The following is a 26,831-nucleotide window of genomic DNA, read 5'->3' as shown; positions in this document are numbered from 1 at the left end:
AGCCTCCCCCCAACGCCATAGAAGAGGGGTTGTGGGGGGAGGAGAAATGATCTGGGGGGGGGGAGGTCTGGTTCTCCGAAGCAAAAGGCAAAGGATGTTCACCCCCTCCCAAACTCTGATGCCCCATGCCCCGCGATCGCCACTCCTTCGTTTCCTTACTCAAATCTTTAAAAATAAAATAAAGCCTGGAACATGCACCACACCTTTGTAGATTTTCTTAACAGCTCCCCCCTCCTCCCCAAATCTTGTAGTCACACCTTTCAGGGGGGGAAAGGGGATTTCGAGTTGTTGCGTTCAAAATTTCACCTTGGGAACAAGCTGGTTGACGCATGCGGCCCGCCCACCCCCACCCCGCTTTGGACCCCCCCTCTCTGGATTCCCTTCTAGATGCTCCACAGCCCCACACCGTCTTTTAAGTCGTCCCCCCCCCCCCGCACACAAAAAAACAACCTAGTGATTCTGGGCAAAGCTGTAGCTGTTGCACCAAATTGGAGGGAGGTGGGGGCAGCAAAATTGGCGGCCCTGCCCCCCAACGGACGAGAAAGGGAGGGTCAACTAACCCTCGGCAAATTGTGCGAGGAAGGCACTGGGATTTTGACAAGTACCCACCCCACGGTGAAGGGAGGAACGGACGGATCGCTCCTCTTTCCAGCAGGGCAACCCTTTTTCGGCAGCCGCAAACCAGCCTTGGGGAGGAACGCGCCCCTGCTTCTGTACTCTGGACGCGCACACCTCCAGATCTCCTTCCCTTCTCTCTCCATCCCCCCCCCACAACAGCTGAACAGGAGGGTAGCCGAATGGCACTGTGTGCGTGGACTCGAAAAAGGAAAAATAAGGGGTGGCGGTGAAAGAAAGAGGGCAGGATCTGCCTTGCCTTCTCTAGCAAACCTCTCTCAGCCTGGAAGGAAATTTGTCTGGGCTGGCCGGCTGCTCCCTCTGCAGCAATCCAGCACTGAGAATTAGACGCTGAGTGGACCACAGGGCACGAGGCTAACCGGCTCCTCTCTCTCTCTTTCTCCCCTCTCTCTGACCTTTGACCCCCACCCCTCCTTTCCACCGTCCATCCATCCATCCAAGCCGAGCTGACAGCTTTGAGTGGCGTCGCCGACCCCCCTGGGGGCAGAGGGACTGCCTTCTTTCGTCAATCACGGGCACGGCGGGGACTCTCTCCGCATGTTTCCCTGCGAGTCGGACTTCCCTTATCTCCGCCAGGAAGGACAAAGGATGCCTTTGACGGCCGGACCCGGATGGACGAGGAACGGCAGGCCAATCTTCCTCCCGGGAGCGCCAGCGAAAACCACGGCCGCTCTTCCGTCGCCCGTCCGTAAAACGAGGGGTGGAAGGCGACCCCCTTCTTCGCCTCTTCCCGGAAAGAACACCCAGCAACCCCAGCTTCCCGAAAGGAGGCGAGATCTCCGGTGCCGCCCTCCTCTTCTCTGCTGCCATGCCATGCCGCGGGTGTCGCCAAAGGGTGTCGGGACCCAAGCAGGATGGAGAACCTTTCCCAGCCCGTCCGTGCCAATTGCCGTGGGGACAGACGGGCGGACCTCTGATTCTCCCGACCCCTCCGTCAGCTAGACCCACCCTCCCCCCGCAATGTCGTACAAAAGACCCGTCCACGTGGCAGGAACGGTGGCCCCCCTCTTTGCCCGAGCGGGCTGGGCCGGCCGAGGGGCACGGAGGGGAGGGCGACTATACGCGGGTGGTAGAGTGAGGGTGGGGCAAGGTGTTGTTGTGTCCGGTGGGGAAGGTGTTGAAAGGGTGGAGGGCCTGCATGCCCGTGATAGTGCTGGGGATCATGGTGATGGTGTTGGGGGTCATCAGGGGCACGTCGTCGGGGGCGCGCCGCAGCGCCAGGGTGTAGTCGGGGGGGCAGGCGGGGCGCAGGATCTCGTGGGGCCGCAGCGGCTCCAAGTCGTGGGCGTCGTGCTCCGAGTGCTTGATCTGCAGCGACATGATCTCCTCCTCCTGGCCGCCGTGCACCAGGTCGTTGGCCGCGTTGCGCTGGGGGCTGAGCCGGCGCCCGCTGCGCAGTTCGTGGCGCTTGTCCCGCTTGTAGTACAGGGCGGCGAAGGCCAGGATGTTGAGGAAGAGGAGCGAGGCCCCCACGGCCACCGTGACGCTCAGTTCGGTGGAGTAGTCCCGCGAGTCGCCCGGGAAGGGGACGTAGCGCTGGGGGCGGACCACGTCATCCTCGTCCGGCGGCAAGGTGGGGATGGGCCGGCGTGTGGTGCTGGGCCCCACGCGGGTGGTGGGCCAGCGGGTGACGTAAGGCGGGATGCGGGTGGTGGTGGAAGTGTACGGCGGCTCGTGGAGGTTGTGAAGGTGCGGCACCAGCTCCAGCCAGAAGGCCACCTTGTTGGCGCGGTAGTTGTCTCGCACCCGGGGCTTCAGGCCAATGTGGAGGTACTGCTTGTCCTTGGTGTTGAACTTGGTCCACACCACCTCCTCAAAGCGGTTGGGCTTCGTGTGGATGAACTTGGTGTCCTGCGGCACCGGCTGGTTGGGGTCCCTGCGGAAAGGGAGGGAGGAGACGGAGGTCATCACCGTTACCATTTGCGTTAATTAAACTTCTTTTTAAAATTATTTCATATATAAATTTTAACAAACAAACAAGGCAACAACATTTCAACTTTAGCAATTGATCATTCCACCTACAACTTTCCCTCCTTCCACCCCTCCCTCCTTGGTTCCCTCAAAATTTCAAATTATGCTGCCTATCATCGTTACTCTATAGGTAGGCAAACTAAGGCCCGGGGGCTGGATCTGGCCCAATCGCCTTCTAAATGGACGGTCTGGGAATCAGCGTGTTTTTACATGAGTAGAATGTGTCCTTTTATTTAAAATGCATCTCTGGGTTATTTGTGGGGCATAGGAATTCGTTTATTATTATTTTTCAAAATATAGTCCGGCCCCGCCACAAGGTCTGAGGGACAGTGGACCGGCCCCCTGCTGAAAAAATTTGTTGACCCCTGCTCTACACCTTCACTTTATCTCACGATAAAAACAAAAAGTTCACTGTGATTTTTGCCGGCGCCTGCTATTGTGATTCGCTGCCCTCTGCAGGAGTCGGGGGATTGCTGAGCTGGCAGACTCAAGAGGCGCTGCAGGAATTGAGAGAAGCATTGGCTAGCTTTTCAGTTTCCCCCACATTGTGATTTTTGCATAACACACACACACACACACACCATGATTCGCAAGATATTGCCAGTTCAAAAATTATGAAACTGATGTCACAATATGCACTCCAGACAACATTTTGCCTAGCCCTAGTAACTGCCGCTCAGAGATCTGGATTATGTGAATAAATGCTACTTTTAAAGGTAAAGGTAAAGGACCCCTGACCATTAGGTCCAGTCGTGTCCGACTCTGGGGTTGCGGCGCTCATCTCGCGTTACTGGCCGAGGGAGCCGGCGTACATCTTCCGGGTCATGTGGCCGGCATGACTAAGCCGCTTCTGGCGAACCAGAGCAGCGCACGGAAACGCCGTTTACCTTCCTGCCAGAGTGGTACCTATGTATCTACTTGCACTTTGACGTGCTTTTGAACTGCTAGGTGGGCAGGAGCTGGGACCGAGCAACGGGAGTTCCCCCCGTCGCGGGGATTCGAACCACCGACCTGATCGGCAAGCCCTAGGCTCTGTGGTTTAACCCACAGTGCCAGCCGCGTCCCTTTTACTTTTTTTTTTTTTTTTTACTTTTACGTCTACTTTTACATCTTCACAAAACAATGTTTGTGAGGGATGGTTATTTTTAAGTGGGAGAAAAGGAAAAATACCGGGGGGAATCCAGTCCGCCTTAGAGCATCCTGGGTTATTGTTTCTAGAAGGTTTAATCAGCTTCCAAGTTTTAAAGCTGCAAAGGGCAGTAAGCTGCTGATCTCACCAAGGAAAGTAAATAGCAAGCAATATATCTTCTCCTAGTCCAGGGGTCAGCAACCGTTTTAAGCCATTGGCCAGTCCACTGTCCCTCAGACCATGTGGTGGGCCGGACTATATTTTTTAAAAAAATAATGAACGAATTCCTCTGCCCCACAAATAACCCAGAAATGCATTTTAAATAAAAGGACACATTCTACTCATGTAAAAACACTAGGCAGGCCCAACAAATAAATCAGAGAAGAAGAAGAAGAAGGAGAAGGAGAAGGAGAAGGAGAAGAAGAAGAAGAAGAAAAGTTTGGATTTGATATCCCGCTTTATCACTACCCGAAGGAATCTCAAAGTGGCTAACATTCTCCTTTCCCTTCCTCCCCCACAACAAACACTCTGTGAGGTGAGTGGGGCTGAGAGACTTCAGAGAAGCGTGACTGGCCCAAGGTCACCCAGCAGCTGCATGTGGAGGAGCGGAGTCGCGAACCTGGTTCACCAGATTACGAGTCCACTGCTCTTAACCATTACACCACACATTTTAAATAACAGGACACATTCTACTCATGTAAAAACACGCTGATTCCAGGACCGTCCGCGGGCCAGATTGAGAAGGCGATAGGGCTGCATCCGGCCCACGGGCCTTAGGTTGCCTACCCCTGTCCTAGTGCATCAATCCATTCGCACAATCGTCTCACCCTGTCTTGGCGAAGTTGGTCCAGTAGGTCATGACGACGGCGCTGAGCATGACGTCGTTCTTGGAGAAGTTGCAGGGGAAGAGGTCGGTGGCGCCGATCATGGGCACCCCGAAGACGTAGGGGATCTCGTCCCCGTGGGCCGCGTCCGCCCACTCGGGGCGCGTGTCCGTCTGGCAGTGGTGGTAAAAGGTGTAGAAGTACACGGGCGACTGGTATTCGGCGTGAAGCTTGGCGGTGGCCACGGCGGGTGCCACCCACTGGTGGTCGGTGAAGAGGGCCAGGAGGGTCTTGCGGCGCATCTCGCCGTTGTCCCGGTCGGCCCAGTCCGTGTACATGAACTTGATGGTCTCGCGAAGGATGTCCTTGCCCTCCGGGTAGCCATACAGGTTGTCCACAAAGTTGGAGATGGTGAAGTCGAAGTAGCTGGCCGAGATGCCATCCTCGCTCTCCATGGAGTCCTCCACGAACTTGAGGCCCTCGCCCTGGTTGACGCCAATGAGGATGTCGTAGTTGAGGAACTCGCCCTGCTGCATCAATATCTCCGGGTCGTCCGGGACCACGTCCCCGTCCACCACGGGGCCGAAAGCGATGTGGTAGCGGGCCGGCTGGATGTCCTGGTCTACCAGCTCCCGGTAGGCCTTGCGCCTCAGGCACTCCACTGTGTCGCTCGTGTCCATGTGGTCGCAGCCCACTTTGGAGGCCAGCATGCGGGTGTACTTGAGGGGCTGGTAGTTGACTGACCAGCTGGAGATGGCCGTGCCGCTCTGCGCGATGGCTTTCTGGAACAGACCTGGAAGGAAAAGGACAGTCAGCGGTCAAGAGGAAAAGGGAATGGCTGGAGAAGCCATTGGGATGTATTATTATTGTTACAGTGGAACCTCGGTTGTCGAACGTAATCCGTTCAAGAAGACCGTACGACTTCCGAGACTTTCGACAACCGAGGCGCAAAGCGAAGACCGCAAAGTCAATGGAGGAAATGTGCCTTTTTCTCTTTTTTGAGAAGAATTAGGAAGCCTTTCATCACTGCCTTACTGGCATACCACACTACACTTAAATCAGTTTGTTTGTTTGTTTGTTTGTTTGTTTATTGTCTCCCCCCCCCAGCGTGTTTTATTTTTTTCCTCTTGCTATTAAACTTACAGCAGTTGGGTGTATACCCCCTAGATTACTGCAAGGATTTATCAGCGATTCCTGAAGTGTGGTTTTTTTTTTTTTTGCTCTTCTCTCTTGGCTTTTGAGTTTGTTTGTTTTTCTTTTATGGAGCAGAGGGCACACTCAAATATATAAATATAATTTCCTGCTTGGATTCTGGCTGACTGGGTGGGATACGCTTTATGGATTGTGAATTTCTATACATATTGGATTGGGTTTTTTTAACTGGTGGACTCCTGCATAATTTAATCGGGATTATTTTGCTTTGTCCTTCCTTCCTGCTGACTGAAGAGGAAGAGAAGGAAGGAGAGGACAAACAGTAAAGAGGGAAGGGGGTAGAAGAAAAACTGGAATTGTGAGATACATACATACACAGGGGTACCTCGAAAGTCGAATGTAATCCATTCCATAAGGACGTTCGACTTCTGAAACATTCAATTTCCGAGGCATGGCTTCTGATTGGCTCTTGGAATCGGAAGAGCCAATCGGAAGCTGCTTGTCTGCCGCGCTGGATGTTCAGCTTCCGAGAAAACGTTTCAAAACCGGAACACTCACTTCTGGGTTTTCGATGTGAAGGAGCCGAAACGTTCAGCATCAGAGACAATCCAAAACTGACGTTTGGCTGTGTATGTGTACACACACACATGATTTAATACCAGGCATGTCCAAAGTTTCGAAGGGGCAGAGGAACCAGAGACCAAATTGCAAACATGCGCTGGATTATGGAGAAAGCTAGAGAGTTCCAGAAAAACATCTACTTCTGCTTCATTTACTATGCAAAAGCATTTGACTGTGTCGACCACAGCAAACTGTGGCAAGTTCTTAAAGAAATGGGAGTGCCGGATCACCTCATTTGTCTCCTGAGAAATCTCTATGTGGGACAAGAAGCTACAGTTAGAACTGGATATGGAACAACTGATTGGTTCAAAATTGGGAAAGGAGTATGACAAGGCTGTATATTGTCTCCCTGCTTATTTAACTTATATGCAGAATTCATCATGCGAAAGGCTGGACTGGATGAATCCCAAACCGGAATTAAGATTGCCGGAAAAAATATCAACAACCTCAGATATGCTGATGATACAACCTTGATGGCAGAAAGTGAGGAGGAATTGAAGAACCTTTTAATGAGGGTGAAAGAGGAAAGCGCAAAATATGGTCTGAAGCTCAACATCATAAAAACTAAGATCATGGCCACTGGTCCCATCACCTCCTGGCAAAAAGAAGGGGAAGAAATGGAGGCAGTGAGAGATTTCACTTTCTTGGGTTCTATGATCACTGCAGATGGTGACAGCAGTCACGAAATTAGAAGACGCCTGCTTCTTGGGAGAAAAGCAAAGACATCACCTTGCCGACAAAGGTCTGTATAGTTAAAGCTATGGTTTTCCCAGTAGTAATGTACGGAAGTGAGAGCTGGACCATAAAGAAGGCTGATCGTCGAAGAATTGATGCTTTTGAATTATGGTGCTGGAGGAGACTCTTGAGAGTCCTATGGACTGCAAGAAGATCAAACTTATCCATCCTTAAGGAAATCAGCCCTGAGTGCTCACTAGAAGGACAGATCCTGAAGTTGAGGCTCCAGTACTTTGGCCACCTCATGAGAAGAGAAGACTCCCTAGAAAAGACCCTGATGTTGGGAAAGATGGAGGGCACAAGGAGAAGGGGATGACAGAGGATGAGATGGTTGGACAGTGTTCTCGAAGCTACTAGCATGAGTATGGCCAAACTGCGAGAGGCAGTGAAGGATAGGCGTGCCTGGCGTGCTCTGGTCCATGGGGTCACGAAGAGTCGGACACGACTGAACGACTGAACAACAACAACAAATGTCCAAAGTCCATTTTGGGGGCCTAATCCGGCCCGCCGGTTGGTTTAATCCAGCCCCTGTGGCAGTTTACTTCCCAGGGTAAAATCCTTAAAAAAGAGCTCAACAACTTTGGGGTAAAATCGTAAAAAAAGCTCCAACTTTGGTCAGCCCTCATGCATGTTCACTTCATCAAATCTGGCCCTCTTTGGAAAAAAGTTTGGACACCCCTGATTTAAGACGGATCGTGGAATCCTTTCATGGAATGTAAATGGACTAAATAACAAAACGAAAAGGAATAAAATAGTGCATATCTTAACAAAGCAGAAATTAGATATCATTTGCTTAACAGGAGACACATATAAAAAGACAACATAGAAAATTACTACTAAATAATGGTCTGGGACAAGAGTTTATCTATTCTGATAAAACCAAAAAGGGAGGAGTAATGATGTATGTTAACCCCAAACTAGATCCTAAATTCACCTTTAAAGATGAAGAAGGCGAAATGATGGCTATTAAAGTGAGACTAGGTGGAGAACCAATTACTATAGTGGGAATTTATGCCCCTAATGAATGGAAAATTGATTTTTAAAAATCTGGAAGAAAAATGGTTTGATCTGTGTGATACTAAAATAATAAGGATGGGTGATTTTAACAGTGTTGTTTCCCTTGACTTAGATAGAACTGTACTGAAAACTGATTCAAAAGAAGGGAAACTACCAAATGCCTTTTTTAAAATATGGTGTCCAATTCTGACTTACCGTATTTTTCTGTGTATAACGAGGTTTTTTTTAAAATTAAAAAACTATGGTTAAAATTTGGGCTTGTGTTATACATGGGTAGTGCTGAGGGGTGACGGGTGATTGGTTGCAGCCATGAGCATGAGATTCTCAGCGGCGATAGGGCAGGTGATTGGTGGCTGTGTGAAGCGCTGTTGGCGATAGGCTGCCATTGCGTCAACTGGGTGGTTGATTGGCAGCTGCCGGCAGTGATCGGGCAGTTGATTGGTGTCTTCTGTGATGCGTGCAATTGGTAAAAAATCTCAACAACTCTGGGCAATCCCTCCCCAAAAAAAGCTTAACAACTCTTGGCAATCTCCCCCCATTTTCTTAATTTTGAGGGGGCGTCTTATACATGGGGTGTGTTATACACAGAAAAATACGGTAATTGACCTATGGCGACTTAAGCATCCATTAGAATGTCAATCTACTTTTTTCTCAAATGCAAACAACTCTTCAAGCAGAATAGACTATTTATGGGCTTCGAAAGAATTAACAACCAGGGTAAAAAGGGTAGGAATTCAACCTAAGACACTATCTGATCACAATGCCATCTTGATGCCAATAACAGGTGAGAAATGTTCTTCATTTAGGTGGAGGTTAAACGATGAGGTGTTGCAAAATGAACAAACTGTGAGTATGGGGCAACACTCCCTACAATAATTTTTTTACCTCAACCTAAATAAAGCAACTCATTTAAGTTTAGTGTGGGAAGCCAGTAAGGCAGTGGTGAGAGGCTTCCTAATTCAACAAAATGCTTTTCAAAAAAGGGGGGGTAAAGAAGCAAGAGATATTAGATGCTCTACTGAATAAAGTGAAGGAGTTAATCGCAAAACCAAAGGATAAAGATGTATGTCAAGCGATTAAACTCTTGCAAGCACAATTTTTGATGTTGGTTAATCAAGAGATTGAGATGAAAATTTAATTAATGAAACAAGAATTTTTTTTAATTTGCTAATAAACCTGGTAAATTATTAGCATGGCAACTCGAAAAAGAAAGACAATAAATAATATTGTAGATAGATGAGGATAAGCATTTGACTAGCCTAAAAGAGATAAGGAAAGTCTTTGAAAAAAAATCATTCTTTATTATACCGTTGTGAGAAGGAGGACTTTAAGAAAATGGATTCTTATTTAAGTGACTGTTACCGGTACATACCCCGGAGTATCTAAGGAAAACCAGCAAATTCTGAAAGCATCCATATCTTTATCGGAACTGCAAATGGCAATAAATCAAATGAAGATGGGAAAAGCATCAGGGCCAGGTGGACTTATTGCAATTTATTATAAAAAGTTTCAGGGTGCACTTATAAAACCAGTTAAGGATCGCATGAGCAGAATTTTGGTGATGGGAGTAGTCACAGCCTCATGGAAAGATGCATTCATTACTTTGATCCCCAAATAAGACAGCAACTTAACAAAGACCAAAAATTACAGACCTATTTCATTTATGAACTACAAACTATTTGCTACAATCTTGGCTAATAGATCGAAAAGGACATTAACTGAGTCAGTCCACAGAGAACAGGCTGGGTTTTTACCAGGCCGACAAATGAAAGACAATATAAGAAATGTAATTAATTTAATAGAGTATCTGGAAGTAATAAATGAAAAATAGGCCGCGCTAATCTTTCTAGATGTAAGAGAAAGCTTTTGATAATATTTCATGGTCATTTATGATTAAGGTTTTTGAGAAAATGGAAATAGGTAATTCTTTCGTAGCAGGAATTAAAGCAATCTATACTGATCAATCTGCAAATATATTAATAAATTATATTCTTTCAGATAAGTGCCAGATCTGCAATTGTATTATGAGGCAGCTTGTTTGTGTTGGTTAAAAGAATGGATTGTATTGGACAAGGAAGTATCTATATAGAGTCTGGGAGAAATATAAAAAAACTGCTGGAAAGAAAAACACATTTACGGTTATCTCTCACTGCAGCAATTACAATTAAGACAGTTAATATGGACAGACAATGGGTGACTTACAGGGAACTGTTGGATATTACGGGGTGGGGGGTGGGGACAATGACCCAAACTCAAATCAATGGAAAACTTAAGGAGTCAAATTATGGATTGGTTGCAATATCACCAGATATACGAGATGTAGAAAGAATGGATTTCTGGACCAAAGCTCACAATCTGAAAAAAAATTCTTACAAAATAAGGATAAACTTCTGTCTAAAATCTATTTTTTTATTATTATTACAATGGGAAACAAAAGACGAGCTTGTTAAAGCTTCAGTGAGACACTGGGCAATAGATATAGGACACAATATAGATCTTAACCTCTGGGAGAAACTTTGGAAAAGCGACCTGAAATTTACTGCATGTTATTTATTGAAAGAGAATTATTTGAAAATGATTCATAGATAGTACCTAACTCCAAGTAGGTTGGCTACAATTTATAAAATATAATCAGATAAGTGCTGGAGATGCAAAGAGGCGGATGGAACATTCTTTCATATGTGGTGGAACTGTAAAAGGGTAAAAGTATATTGGGAAATAATTTATAATGAATTGAAAAAAAAAATGTTTAAAACTACTCCCCCCCCCCAAAAAAAAAACCAGAGTCCTTTTTGTTGGGAATAATCCAGACAGAAATTCCTAGGTGTCAGAAAAGGTTGTTTATTTATGCAACAACTGCGGCCCATGTTTCATTAGCCCCCAAATGGAAAGTGAGCGAAGTCCCAACCAAAGAGGATTGGCAACTTAAATTGACAGAAAATGCACAATTTGCAGATTTAACACATAGAATAAGAGAGCAAGAAGAACATATATTTAAAGAGGAGAGGAAAACATTTATTGAATATATGGGAAATAACTGTATACAGCTGAAAACGCTGGCAGCACTAAGATAAATTCAACAGAGTAAATACCGTATTTTCCCATGTATAAGACTAAGGTTGGTTTTTTTTAACCAAAAAAATAGGTTTAAAATTGGGGCTCGTCTTATACACGGGTAGTGCTGAGGGGCGTTTTCTTAATTTGAAGTCCCCCAAAATAGGGGGCGTCTTATACTCGAAAAAATGCGGTGATTTTTGACAGCTGTAAAAGTGGAAAACTGATTTGAATGGTTATAGTAAAATATGCAGGAATGTATGATATGTAAAATGAACCATGGAAGCAGAAGAAGGGAAGTCACTTGATATTTATTTTGAAACATATAATAATAATAATAATAATAATAATAATAATAATAATAATAATAATAATAATGAGTCAGTCCCCAAAGACCTGTGGGAATGAAACAGTCTTTGCCTGCTGGCAGAAAAAAACCCAGGAAGGAGCTGGTCTGGCTTCTCGGGGGATTTCCAAAGTCTGGGAGGAGCCACCACCAAGAAGGCCCTGGCTCATGCCCAGCTCAGCCAAAGCTGGCTGAACGGAGACTGGGCCCTAAGTCTCCCCCCCCAGGGGGTATTCTGTGGGGTGGGACCAGATTGGGGGTACTCCTAGGCCTTTTTCAGTTTGGCCACACGGGTAAATAACTATTTCAAAGGTTTATTTCCCATCTGCCAGGTTTGGGCAAAATGGCGGCCCCTGTTGCCGAATGTGGTTTGGATCTGGTGCAAAACTGTGCTGCCTCAGTTCGCTCCACTTTGCTTTATATCAGTTTCTCATGCACGGGATCGTTTGCCTCCCCCCCCCCAAATAACCCCCTGCAAACCCGCCGCCATAACGCCGAACGAGCCGGGCGCTACCTTCCGAGTGGTGGGATAGGATGAGGAGGTTGACGCACGAGGCCCCGGCTCCCGAGCCGAAGATGGTGATCCGCTCCGGGTCGCCCCCGAAATGGCCGATGTTCTCGTTGAGCCACCGCAGGGCCTGGATCTGGTCGAGGATGCCGTAGTTTCCCTTGGCGGACTGGTCGCCGGTGCTCATGAAGCCTGCCGAGGGGAAGGGGAGAGAGGAAAAAAGCCGTGTCAGGAGGAGGAAGGAGAGCGCAAGGGTCTAGGGGGAAAGGCGCGATTTAGTGCAGTCCGATCCACCTACAGCCGATGTAGATTTAGGCTGCGTACGTCTTAAAACACAGCCAGTCCGTTGCTTTTTCTCAATCCGGATCGAGGCTGGTTTGGAAGAAACAGGATGCATTCGTAGACACATACATATTTCTGTTGATAATAGTAATAATATTATAATATTTGTATTATTTATACCCAGCCACTCTGATACCTCAGATTTCTGTGGAAAACCACACACACACATCCCTTTTGATGCCTCAGATCGCTACTTTAAAGAAAAGGTTTTGTGTTTTTTTTTTGGTTTCTTTAAAAACAGATTCAAATTGCCTCAACTTTCTAAGCATCTGGGTAGGCTTGTCTTAAATGATGATGATGATGATGAGAATAATAATAATTTATTACTTTTACCCCACGCATGTGACTGGGTTGCCCTGGCCACTCTGGGCAGCTTCCAACAGAATATAACATGTTTTTAGCGGGCGCTGAAAACGGGGCCTTGCTTGACCTCTTGCTCGCTGCCACACCAAGCGATCGGGTTCTTACAAATGCAGGAAACGGGAATCATGAGGCCCCGTAGCAGCGCCAATTCTGCCAACTGAACCAGTTGAGTTTGGCAAGGCGACTTTGCAGGTAAACTGGTCCCAAGTTCCAGTTACAGGTAGGTAGCTGTGTTGGTCTGCCATAGTCAAAACAAAATACTGCATTTTTCGCTTCATAAGACACACTTTTTTCCTCCTAAAAAGTAAGGGGAAATATCTGTGCGTCTTATGGAGCGAATGGTGGTCCCTGGAGCCGAATTTCCCAGGGGCCAAAAGAGGATCATGCTTTTTATTTTACAAAGAGAAAAGGGGGTGTTGAAAGGACCCCGCTCAGCAGCTGATCAGCAAGAGATCGGGAGAGAGATAAGAGTCCCGGCTCCCTTTCAGCCCTGCCCTCCTTTGTTGAATGTGCTGCAGAGGGAGGTTGTTTGTTTCCCCAGCAATGTGTGACTGGCTGATTAGATTATCTGTCTGGAAACTGTAGAAAAGGCTCCCTTTCCTTCAGAAGCTGCAGAAATGTGAGTTAAACCCCATAAAAAAATTATGCTTTTTGCTTTTCCCCCTTTGGAAAAGGAGCTTTGCTTTTCTCCCTTTGCAAAAAAGCTGCAAAACTTTTAGCTGATCCTCAAAAAAAACCAGGGCTTTTCCCTTTGCAAAAAAGCTGCAAAACTTTTAGCTGATCCTCAAAAAAACCAGGGCTTTTCCCTTTGCAAAAAAAAAGCTGCAAAACTTTTAGCTGATCCTCAAAAAAACAGGGCTTTTAGAGGAGGAAAACCAGAAAAAAAATTAATTTTTTTCTTGTTTCCTCCTCTAAAAACGAGGTGCGCCCTATGGTCCGGTGCGCCCAATGTAGTGAAAAATACGGTAAAATAAAAAATTCCTTCCATTAGCACCTTAGAGACCAACTAAGTTTGTTCTTGGTATGAGCTTTCGTGTGCATGCACACGAAAGCTCATACCAAGAACAAACTTAGTTGGTCCCAAGTTGTTAGGTATCCTCCGGCCCATTCCGGTTCCCCCTCTGAATGTGGAACGGGCTCCTTCGGGAGGTGGCAAACTCCCCTTCCTTAGAGGTTTTAAAGCAGAGGTGATTCCTGCATTGCAGGGGGTTGGACTAGATGACCCCTGGGTCCCTTCCTACTCTATGATTCTATGATTCCATGCTTCAACTCCAACCGGCTTCCCCCCCCCAAAAAAAAACATCTGGCAGGCACCAGGTTGCAGCAGAGGCTGTTCCTGACCCTCTTATCTTCCTCCTGGCCCCGATTCAACACACAGCCCAGAGGAAGACACCTCTCTCCTGCAGCCCTTTCTTCACAAAAGGAAGCTCAGCAAATCGATCGATCGGAAAAGGCCTTTCTTTTCTGCTTCTGCTCAACGCTCCCGTCCGCACGGCCACGTCTCCTTTAAAATTAATCATCGCTCCATCCTGGGGCGCCCACTTTTTTTCTTTTTTCTTTTTTGCTGAAGATAACGAGGCCTCGCCGTTAATTATTAAAAGCTTTTTAATGAAATATTAATTTCGACTGCGCCTGGGTAAATTTTACACCCATAGGGGGAACGGAGGCGAGAGGAAGGGGCCGAGACGGGGCTCGAACCGGCGGTCCGATGCAGATCCGGCAGGCGAGGCTGAGCCTCGGAGGAGGAGTCCACGCTCCAGGTCAGAATCCCACCCCCCACCCCCCAGCACCCAGAGGCCTCCTTTCCCACGTTACGCAATGCCTGCGTGCATCTTCCCCTTTGCGGAAGGGACGTCGTAGCTGTGTGGATAGGGCACCTGCTTGGAATGCAGAAGGTCCCAGGTTCTATCCCTCGTGGCCTCTCCAGGCGGGGCGGAACTAGATGGAGCTAGAGTCTGGATCCGCTTCCCATCGTCGGCAACCGTCTGTCTCGAGAGACAATGGAGTGCGCTTCCGGGGTGATGGCAAACCGCTGCGTCGGTAGCATCAAAGTGGAGGTCCTGGGCTGCCCAGACGACAAGACCCCCCTCTCGGCCTCGCAGGTGTGGCCCAAATGAAACCAGAGTAAGATGCTTGGCACCAGTTTGGCTGCAGGAGTCGCCGGAAGGAGGCGTACAAAGCACCACCCAACCGCCTTAGGGACTCCGCTCGGGATTTGTGTAGGGTTTACTCCTGAGACTTTTATTCTCCCAAAGATGTCCAGCAAGGCAGCGGAGTTTGAGGATGAGAGTTTTCCTTCTCCAAGGTGGGCTCCACCTGCCCCTCACTTCCCTCTACAGAAAATGCAGAAACTGCCTTCTTCTTCTTCTTCTTCTTCTTCTTCTTCTTCTTCATCATCATTTATTATTTCTACCCCGCCCACCTAGCCACTCTGGGTGGCTCCCAACAGAATATTAAAAACACAATAAAAGATCAGAAATTAAAAACTTCCCCAAACAGGGCTGCCTTCAGATGTCTTCTAACAGTCAGATAGTTGTTTATTTCCTTGACATCTGATGGGAGGGCGCCACCACCGAGAAGGCCCTCTGCCCGGTTCCCTGTAACCTCACTCCTTGCAGGGAGGGAACCGCCAGAAGGCCCTCGGAGCTGGACCTCAGTGTCCAGGCTGAACGATGGGGGTGGAGACGCTCCTTCGGGTATACAGGGCCGAGGCCGTTTAGGGCTTTCAAGGTCAGCACCAACCCTTTGAATTGTGCTCGGAAACGTACTGGGAGCCAATGTAGGTCTTTCAGGAACATTGGGCCCCCTCCTGGTCTTGTCCGCTCCATCTGCCAGAGTCTGTCTTCGCATGCAGGGATTGTCCCTAACTCACTGAGGGTTTGAGACCCATTGGCTGCCCTCACCTGGTTCAGCCGGCTAGTCGAATCCATTCCCAGGGTGTGGCCCCTGTCGCACGCTGACAGCTTCTAGGAGCCACAGGTGAGAGCGGAGTGCAGGTGGGGGGCCAAAAGGTGGACAAACTAACCCAGAAGGAGCACAGTGTGTCCCTCCCCCCTCCAGTAACAACCCAGCCTGCTATGTTCCTATTTATTTCAGAGCAAAGAGGACTAGAATCTTGCTTTATTTTAAGGGCATTTGGGCATAGCTCAGCGAGTAGCGCTGCCCTGCCTGCAGAAAGTCTCAGGTCTAGTCCCTCAGAATATCACTTGCCTGAAACCCTGGGGGGTCGCTGCTGCCAGTCAGTGTGGACAATATTGAGGTAGACAGACCCCCCAAAGGTCTGACTCGGCAGCTTCCTACGTTCCTAACGGCCCTCCTGCGCACATAACGCTCATCCAAACGTACAAGTAGAATCATGGAATTGCCAAGTTAGAAGGGACCCCGAGGGTCATCTAGTCCAACCCCCTGCAATGCAGGATTCTTTAGCCCAACATGGGGCTCGAACCCACAACCCTGGGATCAAGAGTCTACCAACTGAGCTGTCACAGCTGTTTTAAGTCCAGGGCAAAGGCGCATCACAGCTTGGATACCCATGAGTATGAGAAGGGTCAATTCGGAGCAGAAAGAAATCTGTTTTAACAAAACACCTTGCTTTAATTTTTGGCATATGGGCAGGGAACAGGTTGACTGTTCCGAGATCAGAACAGGAGTCCAGATTTTTCTCTCGCCACGCACGACTTCCAGAACGCAACACCGGTTTTCATTTCTCTGATTTTTCGAAATGCGTCCTTCGCAGGAGAGGCAGAAACCAAAACGCCCGAAGGCTTTCCTACACACCTTCCCACCGCCTCTGCGTCCGGCCTGCCATGTCTGGTGTAATTTATTTCATTTGATTTCAGTAAAAATTATACACTGCTTGATTGTTAAAAGCAACAAGCTCAAACCAGTTTGCAAAAAAGGAAGGAAGGAAGGAAGGAAGGAAGGAAGGAAGGAAACGACAAAATTACCAGCACGGAAATTACCAACAACAACAACACTTTAAAACTTTAGAAAAGTTAACGTGACAATAGACTGAAATTCGCATCGCGCCATACACAAGTTGTTGGCCGCAATTTGTTTTTAACTATCAGAAAGCGCTTCAATTTTATGCGTCCGTTCCTCCCCTCCCCGCCAAACCAGTTTCGATCCGAATTGAGGCGAAACGAACGCATCGAGCCGGTAGTGCGCACGCAATGCGAGAACGGCAGAGGTAGACGAAACCTGCGATTGCGCAAAAAATGGTTTTGTGCGGGCAGCTGCTCGGTGCCCCGCACCGCCACTCCTCCGAGGTAGGATAATTGGGATAGAGGAACGGAGAGCAACTATGTTAGGGGATGCGAGAGAGGAGAGGGAGAGAGAGAGAGAGAGAGAGAGAGAAGAGGGGTCAAGATTTTGGGCTCCGTTCCCCCAGGCCACCCCAGCAAAGGTACCAATAGGGCAGCACGCAAGCCCCCCTACCCAGCACGCCGAGCCGGTAATTCATGGTGACGACTATGACGTTCCCGTATGCGGCCAGGACGCTGCCGTCGAACATGTTCCCGGTCCCCTCCATATAGGATCCACCGTGGATGAAGAGCATCACCGGTTTCTTGCCGCTGTCCCGGATATCTGCGGGGCGAGAAGGGAGAGATGGGTGCCGTGAGGGTGGGACAGTTCCCTCCGCGACGGCCTCTCGCCGTTCCTCTTCGGGAGGAAGGCCAGAGAGGTTGTCCCCTAGCACGCAGCTCCTCTCTGTGTGCCGTTCTTCCGCGAACTGCAGGGGGTCAGGATGGATGACCTTTGGGGGTGCCCCTCCCGACTCTGAGAGTCCATGAATAACGGAGCGGGAATCGGTAGCTGAGGACGGCTGGGAGGTTAGTGGGATGGGAACAGGGGGGAACGGGCAGCGTGAGTTATCGAAACCAGGCGCTCACGGGGCCCCTGAAATCGTTGGGCCTTTGGGAGTCACGTTGTGTGAAGGGTTAAGGGTGCCCAGCGCCCTGAGGAGACCCCTATTCCCCTCACACGGCTACAGTCCTCCATCCCTTGAAAATAGGGATGGATGTGTTAAGCCATTCTGGGAACTGTAGCTCAGAGAGGGGGTCTCCTCACCACCCTGAACCGAACCACAACTCCCAGGATTCCTTGGGGGAAAACCGTGACAATTTTGGCAGTCCATGTCACTTCCCGGGGAACTCTGGGAATTGCAGGCCTGCAAGGGGAAGAACGGAGGGGGCGTCCTCTCGACCCTCGGCAAACTACAGCTCCCAGAATTCTCTGGGAAGCCATCGCTGTTGAGAGCTCTATAAAGACAGGGTGCGAATGTGGCTTTGGCTGGGAACCCCAGCGGATCCAATAAGGTTACGAGATCCAGAATCCTGGCGGGACCCCAGGCCCAAACCGATGACCAGGGAACTGGTGGGGCAGGTGTGTTTTGGGGGGAAGCAGATGAGCTGGGTCGCAGGCCAGAGATGAATGAACGGAGGATGGCTGAAGTTTAGCCAATGGAGCGGTGCTTGTTCCCCTGAAAGTTGCGGGGGCCTTTTGGATTTTTGTGGTGTTTTATGTGTGGTCGTCGTCCTCCCCACCCCGCAACACCTCAGCCCATCTTTGGCCACTGGGATAAGGTGGTCCAAGGCGAAAGGGCTTTGGGGGGCTGCGACCCGCTGTGCCCCCGAACCGCGCTTCCCTGGGGGGAACGCGGGAAAAGGGCAGCCCCTCTCCTGAAGCCCCTGCTTGCGTTTCTAGGTCACATCCCATTTCCATGGCAACTTGGAGCCTAATTAATTCGCTGCAAGGGGAGAGCGTTAATTAGACGCACCAAGGTCTTAATTAGCAGTTTCCACTCAGTCCCTCCCCCCCAACCCGCCTTTCCTGAGGGGAACAGATGGGGAAGAAGGGTGGGGCCAAAGGAAAGGGGATCATGACTCATAGCATCCCCCCCCCCAAAAAAAACAACCCCACACATGTGTGTTTGACTTTGGGCAACCTGGGCCCCCCCTCGCACTAGCCCGGCCTTTGCTCAAACCCTCTCGGACTCCCTCCGTCCGAATCCCGAGACGCACCTCCTGTTTTCTCCAACCCCCCCCCTGCGCCATTTCTCTTTCTCTCGCACATATATATATCTCAAAACGCCGTAACGAAGCCGAGTGTTGGAAGATTCAGGACAGGCAGCGGAAAAGTCCTGCAATCTGCGGAACTCCCTGCCACAGGAAGCGGTGGCGGCCGCCATCTTGGGTGGCTTTCAAAGAGGGCTGGGCAAAGTCGCAAGGGAGGAGAGGGCTGTCGTCGGCGACTAGCCAGGATGGCTCTGTGCTGGCATAGTTGTGAGGCCGTTGGCCTGATCCTGCTGGGCTCTGTGTATGTTCCTATTTCCTTGTGAGCATACTGCAGGTGCCCTCCTTCAGGTAATGTGTCAGGTAACACAAGGCTATATTTTCGTCCTTTTGCCCATCAAATTCACCGGCTGGCCTCAGTTCTCTGGTAAGAACACCCGAAAAACAACAGGCCCAAGGTCACCCAGTGAGCTTCATGGCCAAGTGGGGGTGGGGGGTGGGATTTGAACCCTGATCTCCCCCTCATGTCTTAACCCAGCACTCTAACCACTACACAACACTGCTGTTGGGACTCCAGCTCCCATCCGCTCCAGTCAACCTTTAGAAATGCCAGATCAGGCCGATGGCCCATCCTGTCCTCACAGCGGCCAACCAGATGCCGGTGGGAAAGCCAGCACGCAGGATTCGAACACAAGAGCCGCTCTCCCCTCCTGCGGTTTCCGGCAACTGGGGTCCAGGAGTGTTGCTGCCTCCGACCGCGGAGGTCAGCGCACAGCCATCCTGGCTAGGAGCCACCGATATCCCTCTCTTTCTCCTCCACAAATTTGTCCGATCCCGATTTGAAGATGTATTCCGTACGTGGGATAATTCATCCGGCGGCAGGGAATCCCGTTGGTTAATTACAGCACGGGACGCTTAATCTGAAGGTTGTGGGTTCGAGACCCAAGTAGGGCCAAAGATCCCTGCATTGCAGGGGGGGCTGGACTAGAGGACCTTCGTGGCCCCTTCCAACTTAATGATTCTTTGTTGTGTGAAGATTGGTAGGTCCATAAATGCTACTGGGTGGCCCTTGAGTTGGTTCAATACTGGCACCTTCCAGATATCTTGGACTGGAACTCGCATCGACCCCGAGCCAGCAGGGGATGATGGGAGTTGTAGTCCAATGGGCGCTGCTGTTTGAAGGATTTGGAGGGCACCCGGTTGAGGAATGCTGCGGCAAGTCCTCTCCCTGTTGTGGGCGTTCAAGGAGAAATGTAGGGAGGTCCAGCTGTTTGCCGACCTTCTTTAGGCTCGGCATACAGATTGCCGGTGGCAAGCAACAAACCAGAGCTGGAAAAGGGTCCAGAAAAAGCCAATTATCAAAGGGATGGAGCGGTTGTGGCGTTTGGGAGTTTCTGGTTTCAGAGAAAAGGCCAAAATAGGAGGAGTCCGCGAGATTAGGCCTTGCACAGAGACCGAGAAGAGTTTCCCTCCCTCTCTCGCAACACTAGAACTCGTGAACGTTGGAAGGTAAAAGAAAGACCTCTTTCACGCTTCCTCGTGCAGCAACGTTGTTAAACTATGGAACTCCCTGCCACAGGAAGCCAACACAGACGGCTTTAAAAGAGGATTGGACCAATTCATGGAGGAGGAGGAGACGGCTTTGGATAGCCAGGCACCTTCATTCTACATCTTTAGGTGCCGGGCGAAAACGTTCCTCTCCGACCCGGCCTGTGTCTTTTTTAATATTCCACAGACTTTTAAATGAGTTTGTGGGAGAGGGGGGCTATTGTTTTAACTATTTATTTGTGCTTTTATACTGTATTTTAATCTTGTGAACCGCCCTGACATCTTTGGATTATAATAAATGCGATGGCTATATTCTACCATCAATAGGAAACAGCAGGTGGAAACGAGGCTCAGGTCCTGGGTTCGAGTCCTGCTTGCAGGCTTCCTCTTACTCTTGGGGCATCTGGCCGGCCACAGTGAGAACAGGATGCTGATCCGCCCAACCCTCTCCTGTCAGTAGTTTTGAAAAGTTCCTGCCTTCAGGAAACGCTACCCTGGCTGAGATTCTGGAAGGAAGATGAGCCCTGGAACCAAAGTATATATATAGCGGGGTGCATATTTACGGTAATAACTTTGGAACTCCCTGCCTGTTGATGTCAGGTACGTGACTCCACACTTTTTGGGGTCCCTGCTTTAAACATTTTGTTTAGGCAAGCCTGTTTAAGACACGTAGCTCGTTGACACGTGTTTTAATCAGTGCGGTGGTTTTGTTTTGTTTTTTTTTAGCTTATTGTTGATGCTAAATTATCTTTCGTCCATTATTCCTAAACGTTTTTTTTTTTTACCCATCCTCTTATAGCTTTATCCTTTCCGTAAGCCGCTCTGAGACCTTTCTCTTCTCCTTGCGATCGAGCGGCTGGTGCGTTTTGCCAAACAAAACAAACAATGGGTAAATAAGCGGGGAGTCAGGCTAGATGACCCTGGCGCCCCCTCCCAACTCTACAATTCTATAATCTCCCTTCAAGGCGTTTAAACAGCGCTCCTCTCTGAATTTGGACCCGTTTCATGCTGTATCCTCTACTGTATCCTCTTGCACTTTGTGGCGTTATTTTAAACGAACGCCGTGTCAACTGCCCTGAAAGGAAAAAGAAATAGCCCAGGGACATTTTATTTTTAAGACCTTTTTACTTAGGTGGGATACGGCCCCTGCTCTCTGTCCCATCCTGAAGCAGCAAACGCCATTCACTTCGGACATGTACTGGCTGCCAAATATGGTCCCAGGCGCCCCCAAAATCTTTGGACGGAAGCGTTATTTTTAGTTGGGGGTTTCTAGCTGAAATTGCTTTTGGATTGTTTTTAGAAGGTTTCCACCTGTTTTACAAGGCTTTTGCATTTTGCTTTTCAATTGCATATCCGTTTGTAGCCCCGGGACCCTCAGGGAGGAACAGCAAGCTATAAATTCAATAAAGGATAAAGAACGAAAGATGATATTATTATTATTATTATTATTATTATTATTATTATTATTATTATTATTATTATTATTATGCGCCCAGGTTTTCCTTGACCCATGAGACCACGCCCCAGGCTTCATTTTTCTGATTTCCTATATTCATTTACTTTTGCACCTCTGTTTCACTGGTTTCAAGTCACACTTTTCGTTTCAGCGTCAAGGCTTCTTGCTTTTAACCCACACCTCTGAAACGTTGTTGTTGTTTTAAATAATAAGCAATTTGGAGTTGTTTTATGTAATACAAAGGAAACGTATGCGGAAATTAGATACTTGAAATAAACACCTGTCCTGTGCTGCCGGAATATGGCCTCGTTGGTACGGGAGAAAGAAAGAAAACCTCTGCACGTGCTCAGGAACACACACAGGGAGTGTTCCGAAGGGCGCGCCGCGTCTTCAGGACATGGTTTTCTAAATGCGTACTCTTCGGCCGAACCACGCAGCTCACAATCTTAGCTCACTAAGTGGACTAGTTTATAAAACAGCCGCAGTTCCTGCATTGCACGGGGTTGGACTGGATGACCCCATGGTGTCCCGACTCTCCATTTCTATGACTAATTCAATAGCTTGGGATTCTCTCCCCCTCCTCTGCTTTCCAGAGGAGCAAGTTCTCCTTTCGCCTATGTTGGAGAGGGGGCCACAGGATGGGACAAGAAAGGAGTTCTTAAGTGTACGATGAACCCCAAATTCTTTCCCTGCCTTAACTCCACCAAACTCTACCTATTTAGTAGAATGGAATCGGTAAAATCCTGAGCAGGCACCATTTCATTGGTTTCCCCATGAAATTATGAAAGCTAGTGCAAGGAAGGGGGAAAGGTTCTGCCCCAGTGTCCCTGTTCCGCTAGTTTTCTACTTGCAGGGAGTCTTTTTTTTAAAGATAACCAGTGTCTTCCCTGCTCTGCTAGTTTTCTACTTGCAGGGAGTTTCCCCCCCAGATAACCAGTGTCTGCCTTGCTCTGCTATTTTTCTATTTGCAGGGAGTCATTTTTTATATAACCAGTGTCTGCCTTGCTCTGCTATTTTTCTACTTGCAGGGAGTCTTTTTTTTAGATAACCAGCGTCTGCCTTGCTCTGCTAGTTTTCTACTTGCAGGGAGTCTTTTTTTTAGATAACCAGCGTCTGCCTTGCTCTGCTAGTTTTCTACTTGCAGGGAGTCTTTTTAGATAACCAGTGTCTGCTTTGCTCTGCTAGTTTTCTACTTGCAGGGAGTCTTTTTAGATAACCAGTGTCTGCCTTGCTCTGCTCGTTTTCTACTTGCAGGGAGTTTTCTTTTAGCTAACCCCCCCCCTCCACAAACACACATATCTAGTAGAAGATTGAAAAATGTGGTCCTTCTCTTTCAGTCTAAAGAAGAAGAAGAAGAAGAAGAGTTTGGATTTGATATCCCGCTTTTCACTACCCGAAGGAGTCTCAAAGCGGCTCACATTCTCCTTTCCCTTCCTCCCCCACAACAAACACTCTGTGAGGTGAGTGGGGCTGAGAGACTTCAGAGAAGTGTGACTAGCCCAAGGTCACCCAGCAGCTGCATGTGGAGGAGCGGAGACGCGAACCCGGTTCCCCAGATTACAAAGCCACCACTCTTAACCACTACACCACACTGGTGTAGTGCAGCCCATTCTACACCCCGGATAAACCCTCGTTGATCTATTCGTGTGGCAGCACCTAGCCTCTGGAACTCCCTGCCTATTGACACCAGGCAGGTGACTTTTCTGGGCTCTTTTCGGGACCTGCTAAAAAAAATTTTTTTTCTTCAGGCAAGCCTGCGCAGACATGCAGAACGTTGGCGTACGTTTTAATCTGTTTTTTTGCTTTATTGCTGATTCTTGTTTGTTTTAAAGAGTCACTTTTTACTGTTCTTACTGGCGATTTTATTGTTTTCTTCTGCTCGTAAAGTGTTTTTAGGATTTACTTATTTATTTTTTTACAATCAAGCAGTGTATAAATTTTAAATAAGTGAAATAAAACTGCTCATTCTGCCGCCATCAGTAAATGTGGCAACGGGTGCGAAATAAGGCCTCTCTCTTTGTGCTTTCCTCTCCTGCCATTTGCATAGTTTTTATGACAATAAAAACCACACACAAATGGTTCTGCATTCAAGAGCCTCGGGTTCTGCGAGATCAGAAGTGTCAATTTCCGCTCTTAAACTAACCACAGTTTCCTCCACCACCATTACATCCAAACTGCGGTTTCCTGGAAACACTGTGGTTTGTTAAAACGCACCACAATCAAATTGTGGGTTTGACATACTGGCTTGTTCTGAAACCACAGGTTTAGAGAAACCACAGTTCCGGAGATCTGGACGAAATGGGAAACTGTGGTCAGTTTAAAAGCGGAAGCTTCTCATATCCTCCTCAAGGCTGAGCGAGAAGAAGGAAAGAAGGCAGGAGCAAGGGGGAAAGTTTCAGAAAAATTTGGGACGTTTTTTCATTTAGAGAAAAGACGATTAAGAGTTGACATGATAGAAGTCTGGTATGCATGGCCCAGAGAAAATTATTTCCTCCCTCTCTCGTGGCAGCAGGGCATATAGTAATAATAATAATAATAATTTTTATTACTCTGGGCGGCTTCTAGCAAGAGATTAAAAATACATTAAACAGAAGTTGAACAAAGAAAGAAAGCCTTTCTTCCTGCGGCGCTGTTAACCTGTGGAACTCCCTGCCACAGGATGGCCACCAACTTTGGATGCCTTTAAAAAAGGGCTGGGCAAATTCTCGGAGGACTAAGGCTGTCCAGTAGCTCATTTACGAGAGAACATGGTCTGCATAGCCTTGGAAAAAAGAGGCTGGAACCACAGCGGGTGTGCAAGTGCGCGATTTTGCTAACAGCACAGAATTCCCCACTGTTTTAGGTCATTTTTCTTTTCCTGCATGGGATTAAAATACCGAGGGGAGAGTTGCAGTTTGGGCTCTTGTTGGTATGAAATAACACCAGGGCCCACGAGTCCAATTTCTCCGCTCCATCTAATAAACCAAAAAATATATATTCCGGTCCACCAAGTTCCTGCTCTGTCTGCGCAATAATTTGCTGCAGGACCCTTTAAAAAGAAAAAGAAAACCAACCCAAAGCCCCAAACCCTTTCTTGCTTTTTCTTTCCTCAAATTAGAACTCTCAGCGCCGTTCCGATCCTGGCGAAATAAAGGGTTGTGGTTGCAAAAAGAAAAGGGGGAAAGAGGGAAGATATCCGCAGCTCGCTTTTCGGCGAGACGTCCCCCTTCTTCTCTGACAATTTCACGAAAATTCCCTGCTTGGCCATTAACGGCGAGAGATATAATTCGGCAGGGTCACCAGAAACACAACCGTCTCATTGTTTTGGGGCGAAAGGGGATGGAAAACAGTAAGGCCACTGCTGACGGGGAGGGAAAAAAAGGGAAATGATTCTTGCCTTGTTTGGTCTGCTGACTTCACCTGGGCTTTAAATGGGCGCATCGTTGCACCCTAAATCGGTAAAAATATCTTGTATTTATCGGTTAGCTTTGGGGGTCAGCCCCTCTGCTCAAGGGGGGAAGAGCACTTTGCTTTGCATGCAGACGGTTGCGGGTTCAAACGCCGGCGGAGTCTCCGTTTTAAAAGGGAACAAGGAAACAGGCGACTCTGCCAGAGACCCAGTGAGATGCTGCCAGCCAGAGCGGGTAACACTAGCCTAGATGGGCAAAAATGGCACAAGGCAGGTTTTTTTTCTGCGTTTCTCCCAATTAGGCAACATTTCTTACGAGAAGCTGTGGGTGTATCCTGTTAACCAAACAGCCAAAAGCACCTACAATCCTTTCACTCTCTCTCCAGTTCCTTTCTTGCCAGCTCTGAACTACAATTCCCACTTCGCCCCCGGTGCAAAGCGGCGGTTCGAGTCCGCGGAAGGGGAGCCGGGTCTCGTTGGGACTCCCAACTCCCATCATCCCCCTGGCCATTGGGCCACGCTGGCTGGGGCTGATGGGAGTTGTAGTACGTCAACATCGGGTTGAGGGAAGCCATTCTCGGCTGCTGGCCCAGAAAACAAGGGAGCAAAGTGACTTTTCTGTAAAATGGGCACAAGGGATGTTGGGTCACCATTGGCTTTTAATTCCGTCAGTTTGGGAGTGACAAGAAACGCCCCCCCTCACAAATGGGGACTTTTAAGGGGTGGTGATGGCTTGTTTTAAGGGAGACCCCCTGGTTGGTGGGGGGAAACCCCAAATATATATATTTTTAAGTTCGATAAGGCAGGTAAGCAATGGGAACTAGAGAACAGCACCAGAGCCCCTTCCCATGAAGCCCGTTCCTCTCTCGCGATGAAGTAAAGTTCAGAAACTGACCCCCCTCCAAACAAAGAAGCCACTTTATTGTGGAATTTGTGAGTGGGCAGGATTATGGGAAACAGGCCAAAGGTTGGTTTGGTTTGGTGGGGACACCAGCCATAGCTGTCAACTTTCCCCCTTTTAAAAAAAGGGAAATTCCATTATTCCGAATGGGATTCCTCGCGAGAAAAGGGAAGAGTTGACGGCTATGCTTGCCACACCCCATACCCACCCACAAATACAAGCACACACCCAAACCCCAAATGAAATTCTTCCCTTTGCAATAAAAATTCTTCTAAATCTCAGTAAATCTGGCTGCATCGGGGGCAGGGGGGGGCATAATGTTATTGTTATTGTTTGTTTCCCTTCCAAAAAAGAAAAGGAGGAAAAAAAACAGAGGGAAAGGTAAAGGAAGAAGGAAGCGAAAATTGTGATGATTTCGGAAAACAAGAAGGGGGGTGCGCTTTCCTAAAAAAAAAAAAAAGGAAAAAAAGGGGGGAGTGGGGAGGGTTGCTTTTTTCCCAAAAGTTTATATATTATTTGTTCTGGTTTCTTTTCTTTTCTTTAATCAATATATATATATATATTTTTTAAAAAGAAGAAGAAGAAGTAAAAAACCAAAAAACCAAAACCAAAAAAAAAGGAAAATATTTTGTTTTTGTTTTGTTTTTTTAAAAAAGCAAGATTTGTGAAACATGCAGGAAAAATACCTTCGTCTGGAGAGGGATTGTTAGTTGACACCTCCTCACGCTTTTTCGTGAGCGGACCTAAGAGCAAGAAAAAAGAAGAAAAAAGAAAAATGGGACAAGGGGGTAAAAAGAGAGAGAAAGATCAAGAACAAAAAAAAGAG

The 26,831-nt window shown here is 48.2% G+C and overlaps 1 protein-coding gene across 2 annotated transcripts in view; it reads right to left on the bottom strand.

The window, feature by feature from the left end:
• Positions 1-1,659: 1,659 nt before the first annotated feature.
• Positions 1,660-26,831, bottom strand: part of NLGN2 (neuroligin 2) — a 34,503-nt gene continuing 9,331 nt past the window's right edge. Inside the window, exons 2-6 of one of the 2 annotated variants that reach the window (XM_033170030.1) lie at positions 26,692-26,748; positions 17,136-17,285; positions 12,000-12,185; positions 4,564-5,353; positions 1,660-2,512 (exon numbers count right to left, since the gene is read on the bottom strand). In XM_033170030.1, the coding sequence (XP_033025921.1) occupies positions 1,693-2,512; positions 4,564-5,353; positions 12,000-12,185; positions 17,136-17,285; positions 26,692-26,748 (2,003 nt within the window). In that variant the 3' untranslated portion in view covers positions 1,660-1,692. The remainder of the gene's footprint in view (positions 2,513-4,563; positions 5,354-11,999; positions 12,186-17,135; positions 17,286-26,691; positions 26,749-26,831) is intronic. The other variant, XM_033170031.1, reaches the window with a different exon arrangement.

Source organism: Lacerta agilis, chromosome 14, assembly GCF_009819535.1.
Source record: "Lacerta agilis isolate rLacAgi1 chromosome 14, rLacAgi1.pri, whole genome shotgun sequence".
In the NCBI taxonomy this organism is placed as follows: domain Eukaryota; kingdom Metazoa; phylum Chordata; class Lepidosauria; order Squamata; family Lacertidae; genus Lacerta; species Lacerta agilis.
Note: the sequence above shows the minus strand (reverse complement) of the source record. Positions and strands in the feature narration are given on the sequence as shown.